This window comes from Giraffa tippelskirchi, chromosome 10 (assembly GCF_054371585.1).
Source record: "Giraffa tippelskirchi isolate mGirTip1 chromosome 10, T2T-mGirTip1v1.2.pri, whole genome shotgun sequence".
In the NCBI taxonomy this organism is placed as follows: Eukaryota; Metazoa; Chordata; class Mammalia; order Artiodactyla; family Giraffidae; genus Giraffa; species Giraffa tippelskirchi.
The window spans coordinates 1,340,397-1,358,387 of record NC_137284.1 but is presented as its reverse complement, the minus strand read 5'-3'; the positions used below and the strand labels follow the sequence as shown (position 1 = coordinate 1,358,387).

General features: G+C 60.7%; 1 protein-coding gene across 4 annotated transcripts; it reads left to right on the top strand.

The window, feature by feature from the left end:
• Nucleotides 1-2,049: 2,049 nt before the first annotated feature.
• IFITM10 (interferon induced transmembrane protein 10) lies at nt 2,050-14,957 on the top strand. Of its 4 annotated transcripts, none has more exons than XM_081533223.1 (3): nt 2,050-2,075; nt 4,170-4,622; nt 14,329-14,957. In XM_081533223.1, exons 2-3 carry the CDS (start codon nt 4,380-4,382, stop codon nt 14,476-14,478), a joined length of 393 nt encoding a protein of 130 aa, XP_081389349.1. In that variant the 5' UTR covers nt 2,050-2,075; nt 4,170-4,379; the 3' UTR covers nt 14,479-14,957. The 4 variants fall into 4 exon arrangements, with proteins under 4 accessions (XP_081389349.1, XP_081389348.1, XP_081389345.1 ...); XM_081533222.1 differs by having other exon boundaries at nt 2,050-2,113; XM_081533219.1 differs by having other exon boundaries at nt 2,050-2,290.
• The last annotated feature ends 3,034 nt before the right edge of the window (nt 14,958-17,991 follow it).

Sequence of the window (17,991 nt, the reverse complement as noted above, 5' to 3'; positions counted from 1 at the left end):
GGGAGTGGGGGTTGGTCAGAGCAGTTGCAGACCCAGGAGGTTTTGAGGGATGAATAGGAGTTTGTGAATGCTTGGTGGTGGGGCAGATGCCTCCGGGATGGGTAACTCTGGACCCTGCTTGGAGCCCATCCCCCCTGCAGGTGTAGGGGTCTGATGTCACGTTTGTTCTCATCCTGGTACCGTCTCAGCCGGCAGGGCTGTGGCTGTCACTGGCTTGGCCCCAGGGCGCCTGGAGCCCTCACCCCAGAGCCGGGCCCTAGCAGGCCTCTTCCAGAATTGCAGGAGGGATCATGAATGCATGCCCAGTGTTCTCTGCACCTGAAATTCGAGCCAGGAGCGGGCAGAGCTCTGCAGGGCTGCAGGGCTTCTGGGAGACCGTCGGTCATCAGTGGCCATGACCTGGGAGCCTGCAAGGCGGAGCTGCCAGGAAGGAGCCCGCCCACCCCTCAAGGCCCCGCCCTCACGGCCCCGCCCCTTGACCCTGCAGGGCCTCTCTGTCCTCAAAGCCTCCCACCCCGGCAAGGCTGGCAGGGGCCCCCTCCTCCGCCCGCCTTGCTTACTGAGACTCTGGGCAGAAGGCTGTCGGGTCTCTGGGGTGGGGGCCGCGTGTCCTCCCCTCGGGAACACGGGGACAAGACCCTCGAACGCCACGTGGGTTATTAGTGCAGGCTGAGCCCCCAGCCCCTAACCCAGACTGTCAGGGCACCGGTGTCCTGCCCAGAGTCGGCTCCACCCAGCTGGCTGGGCTTCTCTGGCCCCTGGAGTCTGACTCTGGGCTAGGACCCAGCTTCTGTGACCCGACCCTGAGCCTCGAGTCTGTCCCGGGAAGGTGGGTGACAGCTGGGCACTCCTGGCCGCGGGCCTGACGGACTCCAGGAGGAGCCCAGCACAGGGCCTGGCGTTCGGCCGCTCCAAACACTGGCTCTCACTCTGGCTGGCTCGACCCTGCTCTGCGCCAGTCCAGCGGGCTCCGGTGGACACGTCCTGCCTGGAGGACACCCAGTCTGAGCTCTCAGGAGCTGACCTGAGTCCAGCGCCTTCCCTCTGCTGCTCCAGTGAAGGCCCGTGGGGATGACGCATCCCTGGCAGTGGGCTGGGGCTGGGGGGAGGGTGGTTGGAGTGGGGAGAGGCAGCCCAGCTCCATGCAGTGACCAGGAGCAGACCCCTGTGGGCCTGGCGCCCCCTCCCACGCCCGAGGACCAACTGGACTCAGGGGCAGGCCCGCGCGTTGGCCTGGCAGCCTGCCCTCCCCTGGGCAGCGCCTGGCCCCGGGAGACCATCTGGCACACCAGGGAGACCAGGTTCCCGGGCCACACACAGGCTCGCTGGCCCCTTAGGTCAGGCGCCCCCTGAGACTGGGGTCTGGCCACCCCCAGGCCAGGCCCTTGGAAAGGGGGGTGCCGGTTGGGTGGGGCAGAACGGAACCTGGCTCCCCAGGAGTCCTATCTCCCTCTCACCTGTGGGCCTGGGCCTGCCGAGGGTGTGGTCGGGCAGGGGCGGGGCGTTGCTCTGGGACCCCGCCCCCTGGAAAAGGGTTTTAGCAGCATCTTTAAAGCCAGCTCTTCGTGGGCTCCTGACCAGCCCCGTCCAAGGCCAGGCCAGGGGCCAGAGGGGTGGGGGCTGAGCAGGGGAGGGGAGGGCCTGGACAGGAGAGGGGGCCTGGCCAGGGAGGAGGCTGCAGACACGGGCTCGGGCTCAGCGCGTGCAGGGGTTCTCGAGAGAAGGGGCTTCAGAGAGAGCACAGGCAGGCCAGGACTCCGGGGGGGGGGGGGGCCCTGGGAAGGACCCAGGCTGGGAGGAGAGAGGGTCCTGGAGACAAGGGAGGTGGGTTGAGCCGGTCAGAGCAGAAGCGGCCTTCACGGGAGGAAGGGCTCAGAGCGCAGCCTGCGGGGTGAACGGGCTGAGGGAGGGGACAGGCTGCCACAGGGAGGGCGGCTCCGCGGGGAGGGGTGGAGGGAGGGGCTGCTGCTGAGAGGACGGCCACTCAGGAGGCCCCCGCCCAGGGAAGGTGGGGCTGGGGCTTCCCCACGGCGAGGGTGTGGTTGGGACGACTGCATGAAGGGCAAGCCATCGGGGCAAGTGTCAGAGAATGGGAGAAGGGCAAGCCATCGGGGCAAGTGTCAGAGAATGGGAGGGAGGCGGGGTAGACGGGGCTGGGGGCCCGGGAGGGGTCGAGGGCGACAGAGCCCGCAGGGCGGCTTGGGCAGGTGGGGGGCCTGAGCTCCAGGGGGACGAGTGTCACAGGGCCTGGGAAGGGACAACCGGCACCAGGGGCAAAGAGGCCCATCAGGTGAGGGGTCACGGTCTCCAAGACTAGACTTGGTGAGGGAGCCCCGTTACCTGGGTTCACGCAGGGCCTCTGGGCTGGGGGAGTGTGAGTTCAGATCTAGGGGAAAGTGGGGGCAGGAAGGATGGAGTCCCAGGCCCGGGTCAGGGACAAGACTGCGCAGAGTGGGGGCTCGGGTGGGCGCCTGGCGAGGGGCATCCTGCTCGAGGCAGGACTACAGTAGGGGGCCCCGGGGCTGGGAGGGGCCCTGGTGGGGGCTTGGATAGGAGCGGGGTCCTGTGGGGACAGGTGCGCAGACAGGAGGCAGGCCAGACGTGAGGGCTGACTCGGTGAGGACAGGCTGGGGGCACCTGGGCTCTGCGGGCAGAGGGCTCGGGGAGGCCCAGACACCCAGTGGGCCTGGGACTAGGTGGGTGGGGGCAAGGGCTGAGACGCAGAGAGAGCCGGTGGAGCAGGAAACTCACCGGGCAGAGAAGGGGGAGCACAGAGGGGAAGGGTCCTGGGAGCCGGGGCGGGGGGAGGCAGGGAGGAGCCCAGGAGGAGGAAGAGGCTCTCCCCGGGGAGACAGGTGGGGGGCTCAGCGAGGGGCTGGGGGCTCAGCCAGAGGGAGGAGGCAGGGAGCGGGGTGGGGTCCGGGAGACGCGGGCGGGCGCTGCGGGAGAGCCTATCCTCGCCCAGCTCTGCCCACCCGCGAGGGTCGCCGCTTCCGGCCGGCGCCCGCAGCGCCCACCCCACCGGCGTGAGGAGGCGGGGAGGTGGCTGCGCCCGCCGCCGCCGCCGCCGCCGTGAGTCAGGCTTGGGCTGCAGCCGGCGGCCGGCCCTGGCGCTGCGGAGGGCGCGCAGGCGGCGGAGGAGCGGCGCTGCCAGCCCGCGCTCCTCCCCGCGCCGCCCCGCGCGCTCCCCGCGCCGAGGTCGGGCCGCCGGGACACGGAGCGGCGGGACAGCCAGCCACCGGCGGGACGGCGGAAGGACGCGCGCAGCGAGCGCAGGGTCGGGCCCGGCCGCCGAGGAGTCGCCAGTAGGTGAGCGCGCACCTTCCCGGCGGCTGCGGCAGACCTGGACCGCGCTGGGGGCCGAGGGGGTGCGCCGCGGGGCCCCGGCCGCCTGACCCCCGGGGCAGCGCGGGGCGAGGGCGCGTGGTCTGAGAGGGCTCGTTTCGCAGAGTGTCGCTGTGCGTCTGCTCCTGGCACCGGGCGAGTGCGCGCGCTTGGGGTCCCAGAGCCGCTCCGGACCAGGTCGGGGGGCCGGGGAGATGTGCGCGAGTTCGGAGCCCTCGAGGGCAGCGGGTTCATCCTTCCGCGACAGTGTCGGGGCCTGTGTCGCGGTGTGTGTGAGGGTCACAGTGCGGGCTTGTTTACCTGGCGGCCTCTCCGAGCGCACGGGGTATGCTGGTGTCTGGAGAGCCGGTCGGTGGTGCTGGCGTTTGTGTCCCAAGCATCAGCGTGTGCCAGCGTGCAGGTGCGGGGCAGAGCTCCGCTCCGTCTGCCAAGCCTGGCGGAGGCCGTGTCATTGTGGGCGTGCGTGCCCTGTGTGTGCACCGCGTCTGGGGTGCTGCTTGCTCTGTTTACTGCCACAGCCTCAGTCGGGGTGCTGGGGAGAGTGTGGGGGTGTTGCTGTTGTGTGTCAGTGGGTGAATGTTTGTGTGCAGATGGCAAAGTGACGGGAAGCCCCCGCCGTCCCTGCCAAGGCTGCTCGGAGGGCTTTGGCATGGGTGTGGGGGTGGGGTGGGGAAGGCAGGTGGTGGCTGGCAGCTGGCTGCCCCCGTGGGATTTCCACGTCCCTGGAGCTGTTTATGAGACTGCAGGGGGGAGGCTGTAGGGGCCAAGGTGGGCCCATAGGGTGATAAGGACCCAGCTCATTCTTCGTCTCCCCCTCCCTGCAGGCCCAGGGCCCCGGCCAGTGCCCAGCCCCGCTGGGAGCCCCAGCCAGCACCACGGACGGCGCCCAGGAAGCCCGAGTCCCCCTGGACGGGGCCTTCTGGATCCCGAGGCCCCCGGCAGGTTCGCCCAAGGGTTGCTTCGCCTGCGTGTCCAAGCCCCCAGCTCTGCAGGCCCCGGCGGCCCCGGCCCCCGAGCCCTCAGCCTCGCCCCCCATGGCACCCACCCTGTTCCCCATGGAGTCCAAGAGCAGCAAGGCAGACAGTGTGCGGGCCACTGGCGCCCCTCCGGCCTGCAAGCACCTGGCGGAGAAGAAGACCATGACGAACCCCACAACGGTCATTGAGGTCTACCCAGACACCACGGAGGTCAACGACTACTACCTGTGGTCCATCTTCAACTTCGTCTACCTCAACTTCTGCTGCCTGGGCTTCATCGCCCTGGCCTACTCCCTCAAGGTGAGCTGGCAGGGTGGACAAGGGGCGGGGGGTCTGGAGAGCCGGGGGCTAGTGCTGGTCCCCCTTCCCTCACAGAGAAGCCCGTGGGTGCGGCAGGTGTAGCGGAGAGGCTGGGGGACCTAGGGAGACGCAGAAGTCGGCCAGGTAACCAGGGACAGTGCGGGGCCTGCCCACCCCGTCCTGAGCTGGGGCACCTTCCAGGCTGTCTTGGCAGGGCTCAGCATCCTCGGGGCCAGGGTCTCTGCACAGCCAGTTTGGCCTCTGGGGTGGGGACCTCAGTGTCCTGTCCCCTGGGCGGGGACCTGGGAATTAGGCCTGGGCGCAGCTGCCCCTGGGCATTGGGATGGAGCCAGCGTGGAGGTGAAGACAGCTTGGAATCCTTCCCCTGTCGACAGGAGGAGGGCTGACGTCACTGCTGGAGACCTTGTCCCAGCCGCGCGCAGGGAGCCTGAAACACCAGGCAGGCACTCGAGGGGGCTGCGACAGACGGGGCGCTGCCCTCCTCACGCGGTTTCCAGATGCCCCGTCCTGGGGGTGGGGGGCGGGGAGCCCGGGGACAGGGAGGCCTGAGCGTGTCCCATGCGGCCTGAGCCCGCACTCTGGGTGTGCACGCCTCTCAGGAGGCCCTTCCTCACTGCTGTGATGGGAGCTGGCCGGAGCGGAGCCGCACACCAGGCAGACAAGGTACCCCATTCCCTGCTCCCCACCCTTGAGGGCTCAGTGGAGAGAAACGGACCAAGGTGGGGAAGGGAGCTGTGGTTGACTCGCAGTTGGGGTCCGGAGATCCCTGCGGGTGCATCAGGACCAGAGCGCCAGGGGCTGCTGGGGCCCAACCCTCAGAGGGGCAGGGGGCGACCCGGGCCTCCCCCTCCTCCCGCCTCCTCGAGGGCTGGGCTCTCGTCTTGCCAGCTCATCCCTTTCCTGGGCCCAGATTTGAGTGTCCAGGGCCGGGTGCACTTCACTGATTGCAGCTGCCCGAGGCGGGGGTGGGGAGGGGGAACATGGGGGTGGGGCGTGGGCTGGCACCCAGGGGGACGGAGGCTGGCACAGCTCTGCTTGGTGCTCTGAGCCTGGAGCACCCCCATCCGTTCCTGCCCCAGCATCACACGGCCTGGCCACCTGGCCTTCCTGCCTCCTGACTCATCCTCAGCGCCTGTCACCCCCGCTGCTCACTCCTTCCTCTCCAGGCTAGGGTACCCAGCCCTGGGCTCCATCGCAGAGCAACTGTGTCCAGTGAGTGTGCATGAGTGTGGGCACGTGTGAGTGCGCACGAGGGCATGAGTGTGTGTGCACAAGAGTGCATGCATGCATATAGGTGTGAGCATGTGTGTATGTGTGTGCTTGAGCTGTGCAGGTGTGAGAATGCATTTGTATTTGTATTTGTATGAGGGTGTGAGTGTGCATGTGTGTGTAATTGTGTGTACTCTGTGTGTGTGCATATAGGTATCAGTGGGCATGTGTGTGTAATTGTATGTGTGGATGTGTGAGTGAGTATGTGCACACATGTGTACAACTGTGTGTGCATGAGTGTGCATGTGTGCTGCAGAGGCAGCAAAGGGAAGGGGGTCCCTGGGAATCCGGGGGAAGCCCCCCGCCAGCCTCAGCTCTGCCTCCCAGGCCCTCCTGCCAGTCCTGCCAGCAGTCCATAGACCCTAGGGCGGCTGTGCAGGCTCCTGTGGGCGCCGGCGGGCCCCAGGCAGGCCCATCTGCCGCGGGTTGTAGGTAGGTCACCGGTTTTTGAACTGAATGCAAGGCTCCACGCTGGGGTGGGGGGTGGGAGGTGGTGCTTCTGAGAGGCAGTAGGGGCCCCACTGTGCCTCCAGCCGGGCGCTCCCCCACGTCCTCCCTGGAGGCTCTCGGGGCAGAGAGATGTGGGGCTTACTGGGGAGGGGCATGGGCAGCCAGCAAGGCGAGCCGCCTCTGTGCCCGGCAGAGGGGATGGCGGCCCGGCTGGCCCGGGCTCCTGCATCCAGGAGTTCGGCCATCTGTCCGTCCAGCTGCACGTCCCTGGCCTGCCGCTCCGGACACTGTTTGCAGCCAGTCATGGGCACTTGCAAGGGCACCTCACGGCCGTGGGGTCAGGCGGCCTTGGCTGGATTCCTGGGTCCCTCAGAGCGCTGATCCCGCGTCACTGAGCCCGTCCCCTCCTCCACTCGCGGAACACAGCCAAACCAAACAGCATTCCCGGGAGCGTGCCAGGGGCAGGACGGCCTGCCGCGTCCCCACTGCCCTGTCTGTCCCCACCCCCCCCCACCCCGGGCACGGTCAGGTCCGTGTAGGCAGGTGTGGCCACAGACGGGAGCCTAGGGGCGCGGCCTGCGCTGCAGGGGAGGGGGCCCCAGACAGGAGCCCAGACGGGGCTCACGATGACCCCCAGCCCCCCTTCTCGGTCGGGGGGAGTCCGGCCCCTCCTCCTGGCATTCAGAGCCCCGCACGACCCACTCTCACCTTCGCTTTCTCCTCTCCTCTTTTCTCCTACCCATTTGCTCACCCCACACATTCTTCTAGCCTCCCATTAACTCCTCCATCCACACTGGGTAACACACTTTCTTCAGCTCCTCCCCCTACCCTGCCATCTACCCAGTCCACCCATCATCTCTTTCTGTCTAGGTTGACCATGCACCTTCATGGATGCATTTCATCTCTTTTCTTCTCCCTCGTCTCTCCTTGACACCTTCATCTACCAGTTTCCATGCATCTGTGTATTTATTCATCTGCCCACACCCTGACTATCGTACCTGTCACCTTCTTCCGCCCCTTCCCTCCCTGACTCGCATATAACCATTCATTAAACTCTTCTAGTCAATCACCCAGGCATGAGTTCATTCAGGCACTTCAGCATCCTCTCACTCTCCATCCATTGCCCCATGAGTAATAAATAATTTTCTAGTGCCTAATAAGAGACAAGGAACACATGGTCCCTGTCTAGAAAAGCTTACATCCTGGTCGGGAGTCAGACAATAATAAAACTTATGCTCATGTGAGTCAGGTGGCAATGTCAGCTATGAAGAATAAATGAAGCGTCGTCAAGGACAAATGGGGCGCTGTTTTATATATAGGGGCGAGGAAGGCCTCTTTGATGAGATGATATTTGAGTATAAACCTGAGTGAATTCATGCAGCCATAAATGTATCCGAGAAAGCATATTCCAGGAAAACGGACTGGGTATTACAAAAGCCCCGAGGCAAAGCCAGGTTCAGGGACCAGCGTAGCTGGCGTGTGGGTGAGCCTAGGAGGTGGGTCCAGAGAGGCGGTGGACGGGGCCAGACCACATGCATCGTGTCTGCCCAGTAGGATTTTGATTTGCTTTGAGTGAAATCTTTGATGAATTTTAAACAAAGAGTCAATATTATGTGGCTTGTATTTAAAAAGATTGCCCTTGTTACTGGGGGAGATAGCCCATAAGGACTTAAGGTGTTGGGGAGCTGGGAGACCAGATCAAAGGCTGTTGTCTCGGTCAAGTCTTGGTTCAGAGGGTGGGAGTGGAGAGTCGAAGCAAGTCCCGTATTTTGAAGGAAAAGTCAAAATTGGACATAAGGTGGATTGGACATACGGTGAGGGAAAAGAGAGAAGAGCTTAAGATTGCTGTTGTTGAGTTGCTCAGTCCTGTCTGACTCTCTGCAACCCCATGGACTGTAGCCCACGAGGCTCCTCTGTCCATGGGGTTTCCCAGGCAAGAATACTGGAGTGGGGTGCCATTTCCTTCTCCAGACGATCTTCCCGACCCACGGATGGAACCTGCGTCTCCTGCACTGCAGGCGGATTCTTTACCTCTGAGCCACCAGGGAGCTCAAAGGATATTCATCTGATCTGTTGAGAGAATGGAGGTGCCCTTTACAGCTGAGGAAGGAGGCTGTAGAAGGGACACGTTTGCAAGGAAAAGACCCTCACCTTGCCTACCCACCAGCGCATGCACTCACATTCCACCCTTTCACCTCTCTACCCGTCCACTTTCTCTCTATAAATTCACACATTCATCTTCCTTCCTCCGAGAATTTCTCTTCCACGCTGCCAGCCAGCCCTAGATTCACTCGTCCACTTACTTATTAAATCCACCTTCCTCCAGTCGTTTCCTTCTTCTTTCCTCCCGCTGTTTGTCCACCAACCTCCTCCGTCACTCTGTTGCTCCATCCATCCACCCAGCTCGACTCTGATCTTTCTCCTTCCTCAGATTCATCTGTATGCCCCCTTGCTCATTAATAGCAGTCATAGCAGTAACAAAAAGCCGGCAAATACCAATAACCACCAAACAGCAACAGTTATTTATCGAGCTTATATATTCTAGGCACCGTTCTAAGCATGTCTCATTATTTAATTAAATGTAATATTTTATTTAAAGGTAGCAAAACCCTATGAGATTGCTGCAGTCAACTAAGGAGGAGGAAATAGGGGGCAGAAAGGTACAAGGTAACTTCCTTGAGGTCACCATCAAGTTCCTTTCTTGGACTCTTTGACTCGTTACACACTTCTTTCTGTAGTCATCACTCTTTTTCTTTTTTTTTAAATTAGTTTATTTTTTAATTGAAGGATAATTGCTTTACAGAATTTTGTTGTTTTCTGTCAAACCTCAACATGGATCAGCCATAGGTATACATACATCCCCTCCCTTCTGAACCTCCCTCCCATCTACCTCCCATCCCACCCCTCACAGAGCCCCTGTTTGAGTTTCCTGAGCCACACAGCAAATTCCCCTTGGCTGTCTATTTCACACATGGTTAAGTAAGTCTCTATGTTACTCTCTCCATACACCTCACCCTCTCCTCCCCTCTCCCCATGTCTATAAGTCTATTCTCTATGTCTGTTTCTCTATTGCTGCCCTGAAAATAAATTCTTCAGTACCATTTTTATAGGTTCCGTATATATGCGTTACTATATGGTATTTATCTTTCTCTTTCCGACTCACTTCACTGTGTATAGTAGGCTCTAGGTTCATCCACCTCATTAGAACTGACTCAAATGCGTTCCTTTTTATGGCTGAGTAATATTCCATTGTGTATATGTACCACAGCTTCTTTATCCATTCATCTGTCGATGGGCATCTAGGTGGCTTCCATGTTTAGCTATTGTAAATAGTGCTGCAATGAACAATGGGATACGTGTGTCTTTTTCAATTTTGGTTTCCTCAGGGTATATGCCTAGGAGCGGGATTGCTGGGTCATATGGTGGTTTTATTCCTGGATTTTAAAGGAATTTCCATACTGTCTTCCATAGTGGCTGTATCAATGTACATTCCCACCAACAGTGCAAGAGCATTCCCTTTTCTCCACACCCTCTCCAGCATTTATTGTTTGTAGACTTTTTGATGAGGGCCGTTCTGACCAGTGTGAGGTGATATCTCATTGTGGTTTTGATTGCGTTTCTCTAATAATGAGCGATGTGGAGCATCTTTTCATGTGCTTGTTAGCAACCTGCATGTCTTCTTTGGAGAAATGTCTGCTTAGGTCTTTTTCCCACTTTCTGATGGGGTGGTTTGTTTTTCTGGTGTTGAGTTGTATGAGCTGCTTGTATATTTTGGAAATTAATCCTGTGTCGGTTTCCTTTGCTATTATTTTCTCCCATCCTGAGGGTTGCCTTTTCACCTTGCTTTTAGTTTCCTTCGCTGTGCAAAAGCTTTCAAGCTTAATCAGGTCCCACGTGTTTTCTTTTGGTTTTATTTATTTCTTTCTTAAAACACATTTTGGCGGTGCTCTGTGGCACGCGGGATCCTAGTTCCCAGACCAGGGATTGAACCTGAACCCCTTGCCCTGGCGTCACAGAGTCTTAACCACGGCACCAGGGAGGTCCCACCGAGTCATGGCCTCATGCCTCTTCACTCACTCATCTCTTCGCCTCTATTTTACTGCACTTTCTATCCGTCTCTCACTTCACTCATTCACTCATCCAGCTGCACAGCCTTCCTTTCTGCTCTTCTCCACCCTTTCTCACTACCTAGCCACCCCTTCTATCAGTACAGCTAATCATTCATCCACTAAAACTTGGATTCGTCAATCCTTCTTCTCTCTCGACTTTTTCCTCCTCGTGACCTTGTACCCACCCACCCACCACCCCAGCCAGTCACCCGCCAACCCTCAGTACACTCTGTCTCTTCCTCTCATTTATTCACGCTTCCTGTTGAGTCACCTCTAAATTAAGTTGCTCCTTCATCCATTTGTGTTTGGCCCTCCCTTCCTTCCCTCGACCTCTTTGTCCCAGTTGCTTACCATATCCATCCAGGTAGTCAGCTCTTGAGCTGGTGTCAATTCGTCCATCCACCCATCGTCCCTCCCTTCCCGTCACACACTATCAACATATCACCCCAGTAATACACACGTTCATCAAAGAGCTGCCCATCCCTTTGTCCACCTGCTCATCCTCCTGTTTTTCTCACTTCCTTGCTTCAGTTGACTTACCCGATTGTCCATCCATCAGTCTGTTCACTCGCCAGCCTGCCTTCCCTTTCCCTGATCCAGCCAACATCACCCCACGACCTCTGCGCCCCCGCGCCACGCATCCGTTTATCCGTCCTGTCCCTCCATGTTTATCCCTCCTCCGTTCAGCCCATTTCACCCACCGCCATCCTTCCCTTCTCTCTGCTCTGTTTTTTTTTTTTGGGGGGGGGCAGGGGCTTCTCTGGGTCTTCACTGCAGCACACAGGCTTCTCTAGTTGCAGCACAGGCTTAGGTGCCCCTCAGCAGGTGGGATCTTAATTCCCCGACCAGAGATCGAACCCATGTTCCCTGTGTTTGAAGGCAGATTCTTAACCAGTGGACCACCAGGGAAGTCCTGTTCCTTCTGCTTTTCTCAGCCTCCCCTCCTGACTGCCTTTGCTTCCTGGATCTCCTAACGGGGTGCTCCCAGGCTTGGTCCTTGGTGCTCTCCTTCCCGTCGTCGGCACTCATCCCTTGGTGCTCTCGTCCAGTCTCGTAGCTTTAAGTAGCATCTTTATGCTGATGCTCCTCCAAGCTGTATCTCTGCCCTCGACCTCAGCCCTGAGCTAGGCTCTATAAAACCTACCTGCCTCAAATATCTAGCTCTATGTCTAGGAGACATTTCCAGCTTCATGTCAAAAATCAAACGACTGAATCACTCACAAATGTTCTCCTCCTGTAGTGTCCTACAACCCCCTTATTTCAGTAGATCAAAAAGCCTTGCAATCATCTCAAATTCCTTTCTTTTTTTATCACACTGCACATCTGATCCCAGTAAATACTGTCAGCTGTATCTTCAAAATAGATCCAGAAAAAGGTCAATTTTAACCACTTTCATCTCTATTGACCTGACACAACCCACCCTGACCACTCACCTGGGCTGTTAAGTGACCCTCTTTTCTGCTTTTGTCCAGCCTCTGCCCCTCCAGTCTGCTCTCCACACAGCATCCGAATTACCAAGGTAAAAGCGCCAAAGCCTGCCATTTTTCTGCCAAAAAGCACCTACGAAGCTCCACACAGACTGCTCCTTGACAGTCTCCTCTCTGACTTTAAGCCCCCCTGCCCTCTCCCTCTGGGTTCTGCCCTCCCCACACTGGCCTCTGGTTGTCCCTCTGACCTCAGCACATCTACCCCTGGGAGCTTTGTGTTTAGACACGTGTTTGCAGGTGAGCATATGACCATGTCTCCACACTCTCCTGGGCTTTACCCAAACCTCCCTGCTCCGTGGGTTCTTTCCTGAGTGTCCACAGGAAGTCCATCCCCCCCTCCCCACTCCCACCCTTCTGCTCATCTATGTCTCCCTGTGTTGGCTCGCCATCCCTCCTCCTGTCCTTCTGGGTAACCCACCCTCCAGGCAGCCAGACATCAGTGTCATCTATCTGCCTAACCCAGGCCCTGCCTTTTGTCCATACACCTACCCATCCATCTATCCACCCATCCATCCATCCACCCATCCATCCATCCACCCACCCATCCTTCCATCTATTCACCCATCCACCCATCCATCCATCTTTCTATCATCCATCCATCCACTCACCCATCCATCTGCCCATCCATCCATCTACCCACCCATCCTTCCATCTATTCACCCATCCATCCATCCATCCATCTACCCACCCATCCTTCCATCCATCCACCCATCCACCAATCTGCTGTTGCAAAGACTTTCTCTTCCTGCCTCCCCTGTCTCTCTCCTCACTGCCTTTCTTCCTCCTCCCAGGCTCTGCCTGCAGTATGCTCAGACCTGCACCTCTCTGGGCCCTGTGGAAGGAGAAGGTGGGAGGAAAGGGGACTCCTAAGGCCTGGCCTGGATGAGGCCAGGGGTGCCTCCCCAGGGACACTTCTTCCCAGCCAGAGGCTCTTGGGAATAGGTCCAGCGCTGCCCACTGGCTCCCCAGGACTTATTGGACCCCAAGCCGCTCCTCTCACTTGGGCGTGTGTGTTGCTGTGCTGGGTCTTGGTTGCATCGCACGGGCCTTCTAGCTGCACTGCGGGGGCTTCTCTTGCGGTGCATGGGCTTGGTTGCCCCATGGCAAGTGGTCTTAGTTTCCCGACCAGAGATCTAACCCACGTCCCCGGCATTGGAAGGCAGATTCTCAACGCCTGGCCCACCAGGGAGGTCCCCCCTTCACTTTAATATCCCGTCTCAGAGACCCCGGGGCTGCCCCTTGTCCACCCACGGTGTGTGTTCTCAGGGAATCCCAGTTAACTTTAAATGAGGTGGAACCAGCCAAGTTAGCGCGCACTGGTGATGCCCCATCACCCAGTCACAGAACTTTCTCTGAGGCCAGCTTCCTCTTTGGTTTACTTTCCCAGTGCTGTTGACAAACAGTCGACCTGTGGCACTGGACACGCTGAAGGTGTACGTGATGATCTGACACGTGTGTGTAGCGTGACGTGGTTTCTACAGCAGGCTTCGTTAGCACTCCGTCACCTCTCATAATCACTTTTTTTGGTCGTAAGAACATTGAATTTTTACCCTCTTAGCAACTTAAAGTACATAAAACAGTATTAACAATCTGTTTTACTTTCAATAGCTGTATGTTTTTAATATTTATTTTATTTATGTATTTTCTGGCTGTGCTGGGTCTTCGTTGCAGTGTGTGAACTCTTGGTTGTGGCATCTCGCTCCCTGACCAGGGAGCCAGCCTGGGCCTCTGCATTGGGAGTATAGCGTCCTAGCCACTGGGCCACCAGGGAAGTCCCCTAAATAGTCTTAGATTTACATAAAAGTTGCCAGAGAGGAGATACAAAAACTCCTGTATGCCCTTCACCCAGGCCCCCAGAGGTCTACAGTTTACCAGATTCACCTTCTCTTCTGGGTGTCTGCCCACTCACCCAGTCACGTCTGACTCTTTGCGACCCCATGGACTGTAGCCCTCCAGGCTCCTCTGTTCCTGGGGTTCTCCAGGCAAGGATACTACAGTGGATGCCATGCCCTCCTTTGGGGGGTCTTTCTGACCCAGGGATTAAGCCACATCTCTTGATGTCTCCTACATTGGCAGGTGATTGTTTACCACTGGTGCCACCTGTTAAATACAGGTAATTTGTTTCGTAAACTGAGAGTTTCAGATCTGATGCCCCTGAGCCTCCCCCTCCCCACCCCCAAACTCCAGCACGCATTTGCCACCCAGCAAGGACATCCTTGGGCAGGAGCTCCGCACGGTGGTCAGGAATCGGGAACTGACCTGGGCTCAGGGCTACCGTCTCCTGGGCCCTTTGCCCCCAGGCCCTCCCGCCTGGCCTGTGTGTCCACTCTCGGCCCTGGCGGCTGGTCTTACTGCTCCTTCTGGCTTCAGGTCCGGGACAAGAAGCTTCTCAATGACCTGAACGGAGCAGTGGAGGACGCCAAGACAGCACGGCTGTTCAACATCACCAGCTCCGCTCTGGCCGCCTCCTGCATCATCCTGGTCTTCATCTTCCTGCGGTACCCACTCACCGACTACTGAGGCCCCGGCAGGCACGCTGGTGGGACACGCGGCCCTGAGACACGGCCGGCACGATGCCAGACACCCCGCGGTTGGGGCAGAACCGGGCGTCCACCCGGGGCCCCCCCGAAGCTGGGAACCAGGCAGTGAGGCCGTTGGAAGCTTCGTCCATCAAGGGGGCAGCGAGCTTCGTGCCGGCCCGCCCTCTCTGCCTCCCGGCCCCCTGCCCGTTTCTGGGGGCCCCTGGGATTCTTCCTGTGCTACTGCAACCCGGCTTTCAGTGGCTGCCCCCCCTCCCTGCCTGTGCCCCTGCCTGGGCTCCTGGGGCCCCTCAGACCTGACACCCTGCAAGAAGGGCTCGTATGGGAGCTTCCCAGGGTGGGGCAGGGGCCTGCCGGCATCTGGGGCTCACTCCCCCCTCGACCCCTCCTCCTCCAAGCTGTGACCCTGCTCGGAGCTCTTGTATCTGTGAACTTCCAATAAAATACCCGCCCAGCTGTGGCCCAGTCTCCTGGCCGCCCCCGCCCCTGCCCCCAGGCAGGTGGGATTCAGAGGCTTCGGGACCCCATTCAGGCCCTTCCTGGGGCTCCCAAGTGCTGCACCCAGCTGACTTCCAGGGGGCGTCCTCCCCGTAACCCAGGGGGTCTTCCGCCTGCTCTGCAGAGTGGGACTGAGGGGACTTTCGGTGAAGGAAGGGAAGGGGGCAGGCATGGCTGCACGACTGGCAGAGAGTGAGAGCTGGCAAAGCCCACCACCGGGAGGGAGCACGGGGCAGCCTGCCCTGGCCACGCCCAGCGCATCTCGGGGACCGGGAGCTGGGCGGTGTCCTCCACCCACGCGCTGGTCCTCAGAGTGGGCAATGCTGTCTTCCCGTTTCTCAGAGCTGCCGTGAGGTCACCAGGGGGGACGCAGGCATCAGGCTGCCGTTTCAGGGTTAAGATCAGTGCAGGGAGGACAGGGATGCTGGGGGCGGGCCGGGAACCAGGCGGCTCTGCTCAGGGCCCGTGGGCGCAGTGAGCCTCTGAGGGGCCCCAGGACAGGGGGTGCAGACCCCGTGGGACACTGCTGGGCAGGCCGGGTTCAGCCCAGCGTCCTGCAGAGCGGCCTGCAGGTGGGTGGACCCGGGGCCAAGGCAGCTCAGGTGTCCAGGGGAGGGGGCCTTTGTGTCCCCAAGGGCGGCCAGGAGCCGCATCGAGGCCTCCAGGTGGGCCTGGCGCACTCAGGGCTCTGAGGTGGCGCTGAGGGTCAGGGCCGGCTTGGCTGGACGGAGGCTGCTGCCAGAAGTGGGCACTTGGGAGTGTGGGCGGGTGGGTGGAGAGGAGGGCGCTGGAAGGGTCTCGGGGGGTGAGGGGGAGAGTTTGGGGACCAGCTGGAGGCGGGCAGGGAGGAGCCAGGAAGGACGCGCCGTCTCCAGCGCAGATGGGGAGGCAGGCAGGGCGGCTGAGGGCTGAGACTGGGAGACAGAGGGAGGGGGCAGTTTGAGAAGAGCCCCCCCGGGGGGGCGGCAGGGCAGTGACGCCGGTGCTCACAGACGGCCCCCGGGGGCCGGGAGGACCTGGGGCCTGAAGACCTTCGGGGCCATCAGGAAGGAAGGAGCCAGGAAGGGGTGGCAGTGCTGGCAGGGGCGCCATGGAGGAGGGGGCGGTCACCCCTCCCAGAAGCGGGCTGTGGACGGAGGGGAGAAGGCTGGGGAGGGGGCCGCGCAGAGGGCCAGGTCCGGCGTCTAGGCCTCGCCTGGGGGGCGGGAGGGGGACAGACAGAGGGGGCGGGGTGGGCAGCGAGGGCCGCGTCCAGACAGAGAGGCTCGTCCCTCACCTGGGCGATGCTGGGAGGCGCGTGGGCGCGGGCCCGGGAGCGGGGGCTTCCCCTCGGGCCTCACTCGGAGGACGGCCCTCCCCATGGTGTCTGCTGAGGAAGTGGGTCATCGGGATGGCCACTGGTCTCCAGGGATGTGTGCGCCCAGCTGGCTTTGGTGGTTGATGGTCCAGGGGTACCAGTCGTGGCTCAGCTGTGCCCGGCTGCCCAGGTGTGGGAGAGGGAGACTGGGCAGCGGGCCAGGAGGGGCGTCCAGGCTGTGGGCATTGGAACAAGACGTGGCTGGTGTTCGGTTGGCAGGAGTCGGCGGGCCCGGAGGCTAGAATCCCACCAGTCCTCGTTCAGGGGAGATGGGGAGTCAAGATGCGGGAGCGGGGCTCATGGGGAGTCCTATGACCCCTGGGCCTGCAGAAGCGCTTCCCAGGTGGGAGTATAAAGAACCTGGGTGTTGGCTGCACCCCTAGGATACAGCCCAGGGCTCCGAGTGGAGACCAGGCCAGAGTCTGGAAGCTTCAGGCCAAGCGGGTGAGGCCCGGGTGGCCGGAGACAGAGATGGGGTGAGCGAGCTGGACTCTAGCTCGGGCCTGAGCCGACAGCCGTGAAGGAGAACAGGAGTGCTGGGGGGCAGGGAAGGGGGGGTGACTCAGGGACATGGAGGAGCTGACCCCCGACCTGGCGGGCAGAAGGGGCAGGCTGGAAGGGAACGGCCAGCCTTCAGGTGGCCTCCACGGAGGGCTGGAGCTGGGGGTGCGGCGGGCGGAGGGGCTGGTGGGCACAGCATCTGGATGTCTGGCCAGCCCTGAAGGTCAGTCACGGGCGCTCTCCACACTTGCAGGGTCAGGCCCAGGAGGGCGCCCACCGCAGCCCAGGGGTCCCGGGAGGAGTTATGGTGGGGGGCCTGCGGCCGGGGGAGAGAGGCCCTGCCCCGGTCTCACTTGGCTCGTGGGGGACGCGTGCGCCGCGGGTCACAGGTCAGCCTGGACTCGCCCTGGTGTCCCAGCGCTTTGTCCTGCCCAGTGGGGGTGGGGAAAGTGGAGGGGAAGTGCTTCCTTGGCTCATTGTCCTCACACCTTGGATGCCAGTGGCTGAATGCCCACCCGGGACAGGTCCTGGGAGGAGGGCATCGCGTTCAGGCTGCCTCGGCCAGCTTCTCCCTGGGCCGTGCCCGCCCAGCTCAGGCCTCGGGCTCCTGTCGCCCCGAAGCCAGCAAAGGCGCCCTTGGCTCCTGGGAGTCTGGTCCTGGGCAGCGGGGAGCAGGCAGGCAGCCCAGGGGTGCCAGTCCCGCCCCTCGGGCTCAGGGGAGGGCAAAGCCCAGGCAAGGACCATGCGGGTCGGGCGGACCCCCAGCCGCACAGGCAGCGGGCGGCACAAGCTCCGCCTCGGTCTCTGGCTTCCAGGTCTGTGTCTTTGCCTCTCTGGGCTCCTCCTCGACCTTCCAGCCCCCTGTTCCCCTGCACTACCCCTTCAGTGCCTGGCATGCATGAGCCTTTTGCAGTAAGTACTCAATAATTACATATGAACGAATTGCCCTGGCTCACTCTCTTCCTATCCCTCCTGAACGCAGCCCCCAGACTCCTGCAGCTTTGGGGGCATCAGGTGACTTTCCTCCCCCTCCCCTCCCTCTTGTGCTGCCCTGGGCAGCCCGGCCACTGCTCTCAAGACCCCCCAGCCTGCCGTCTCCTCTTTAAAAGGATCAGGACCAGGTAGCCAAATGGAGAG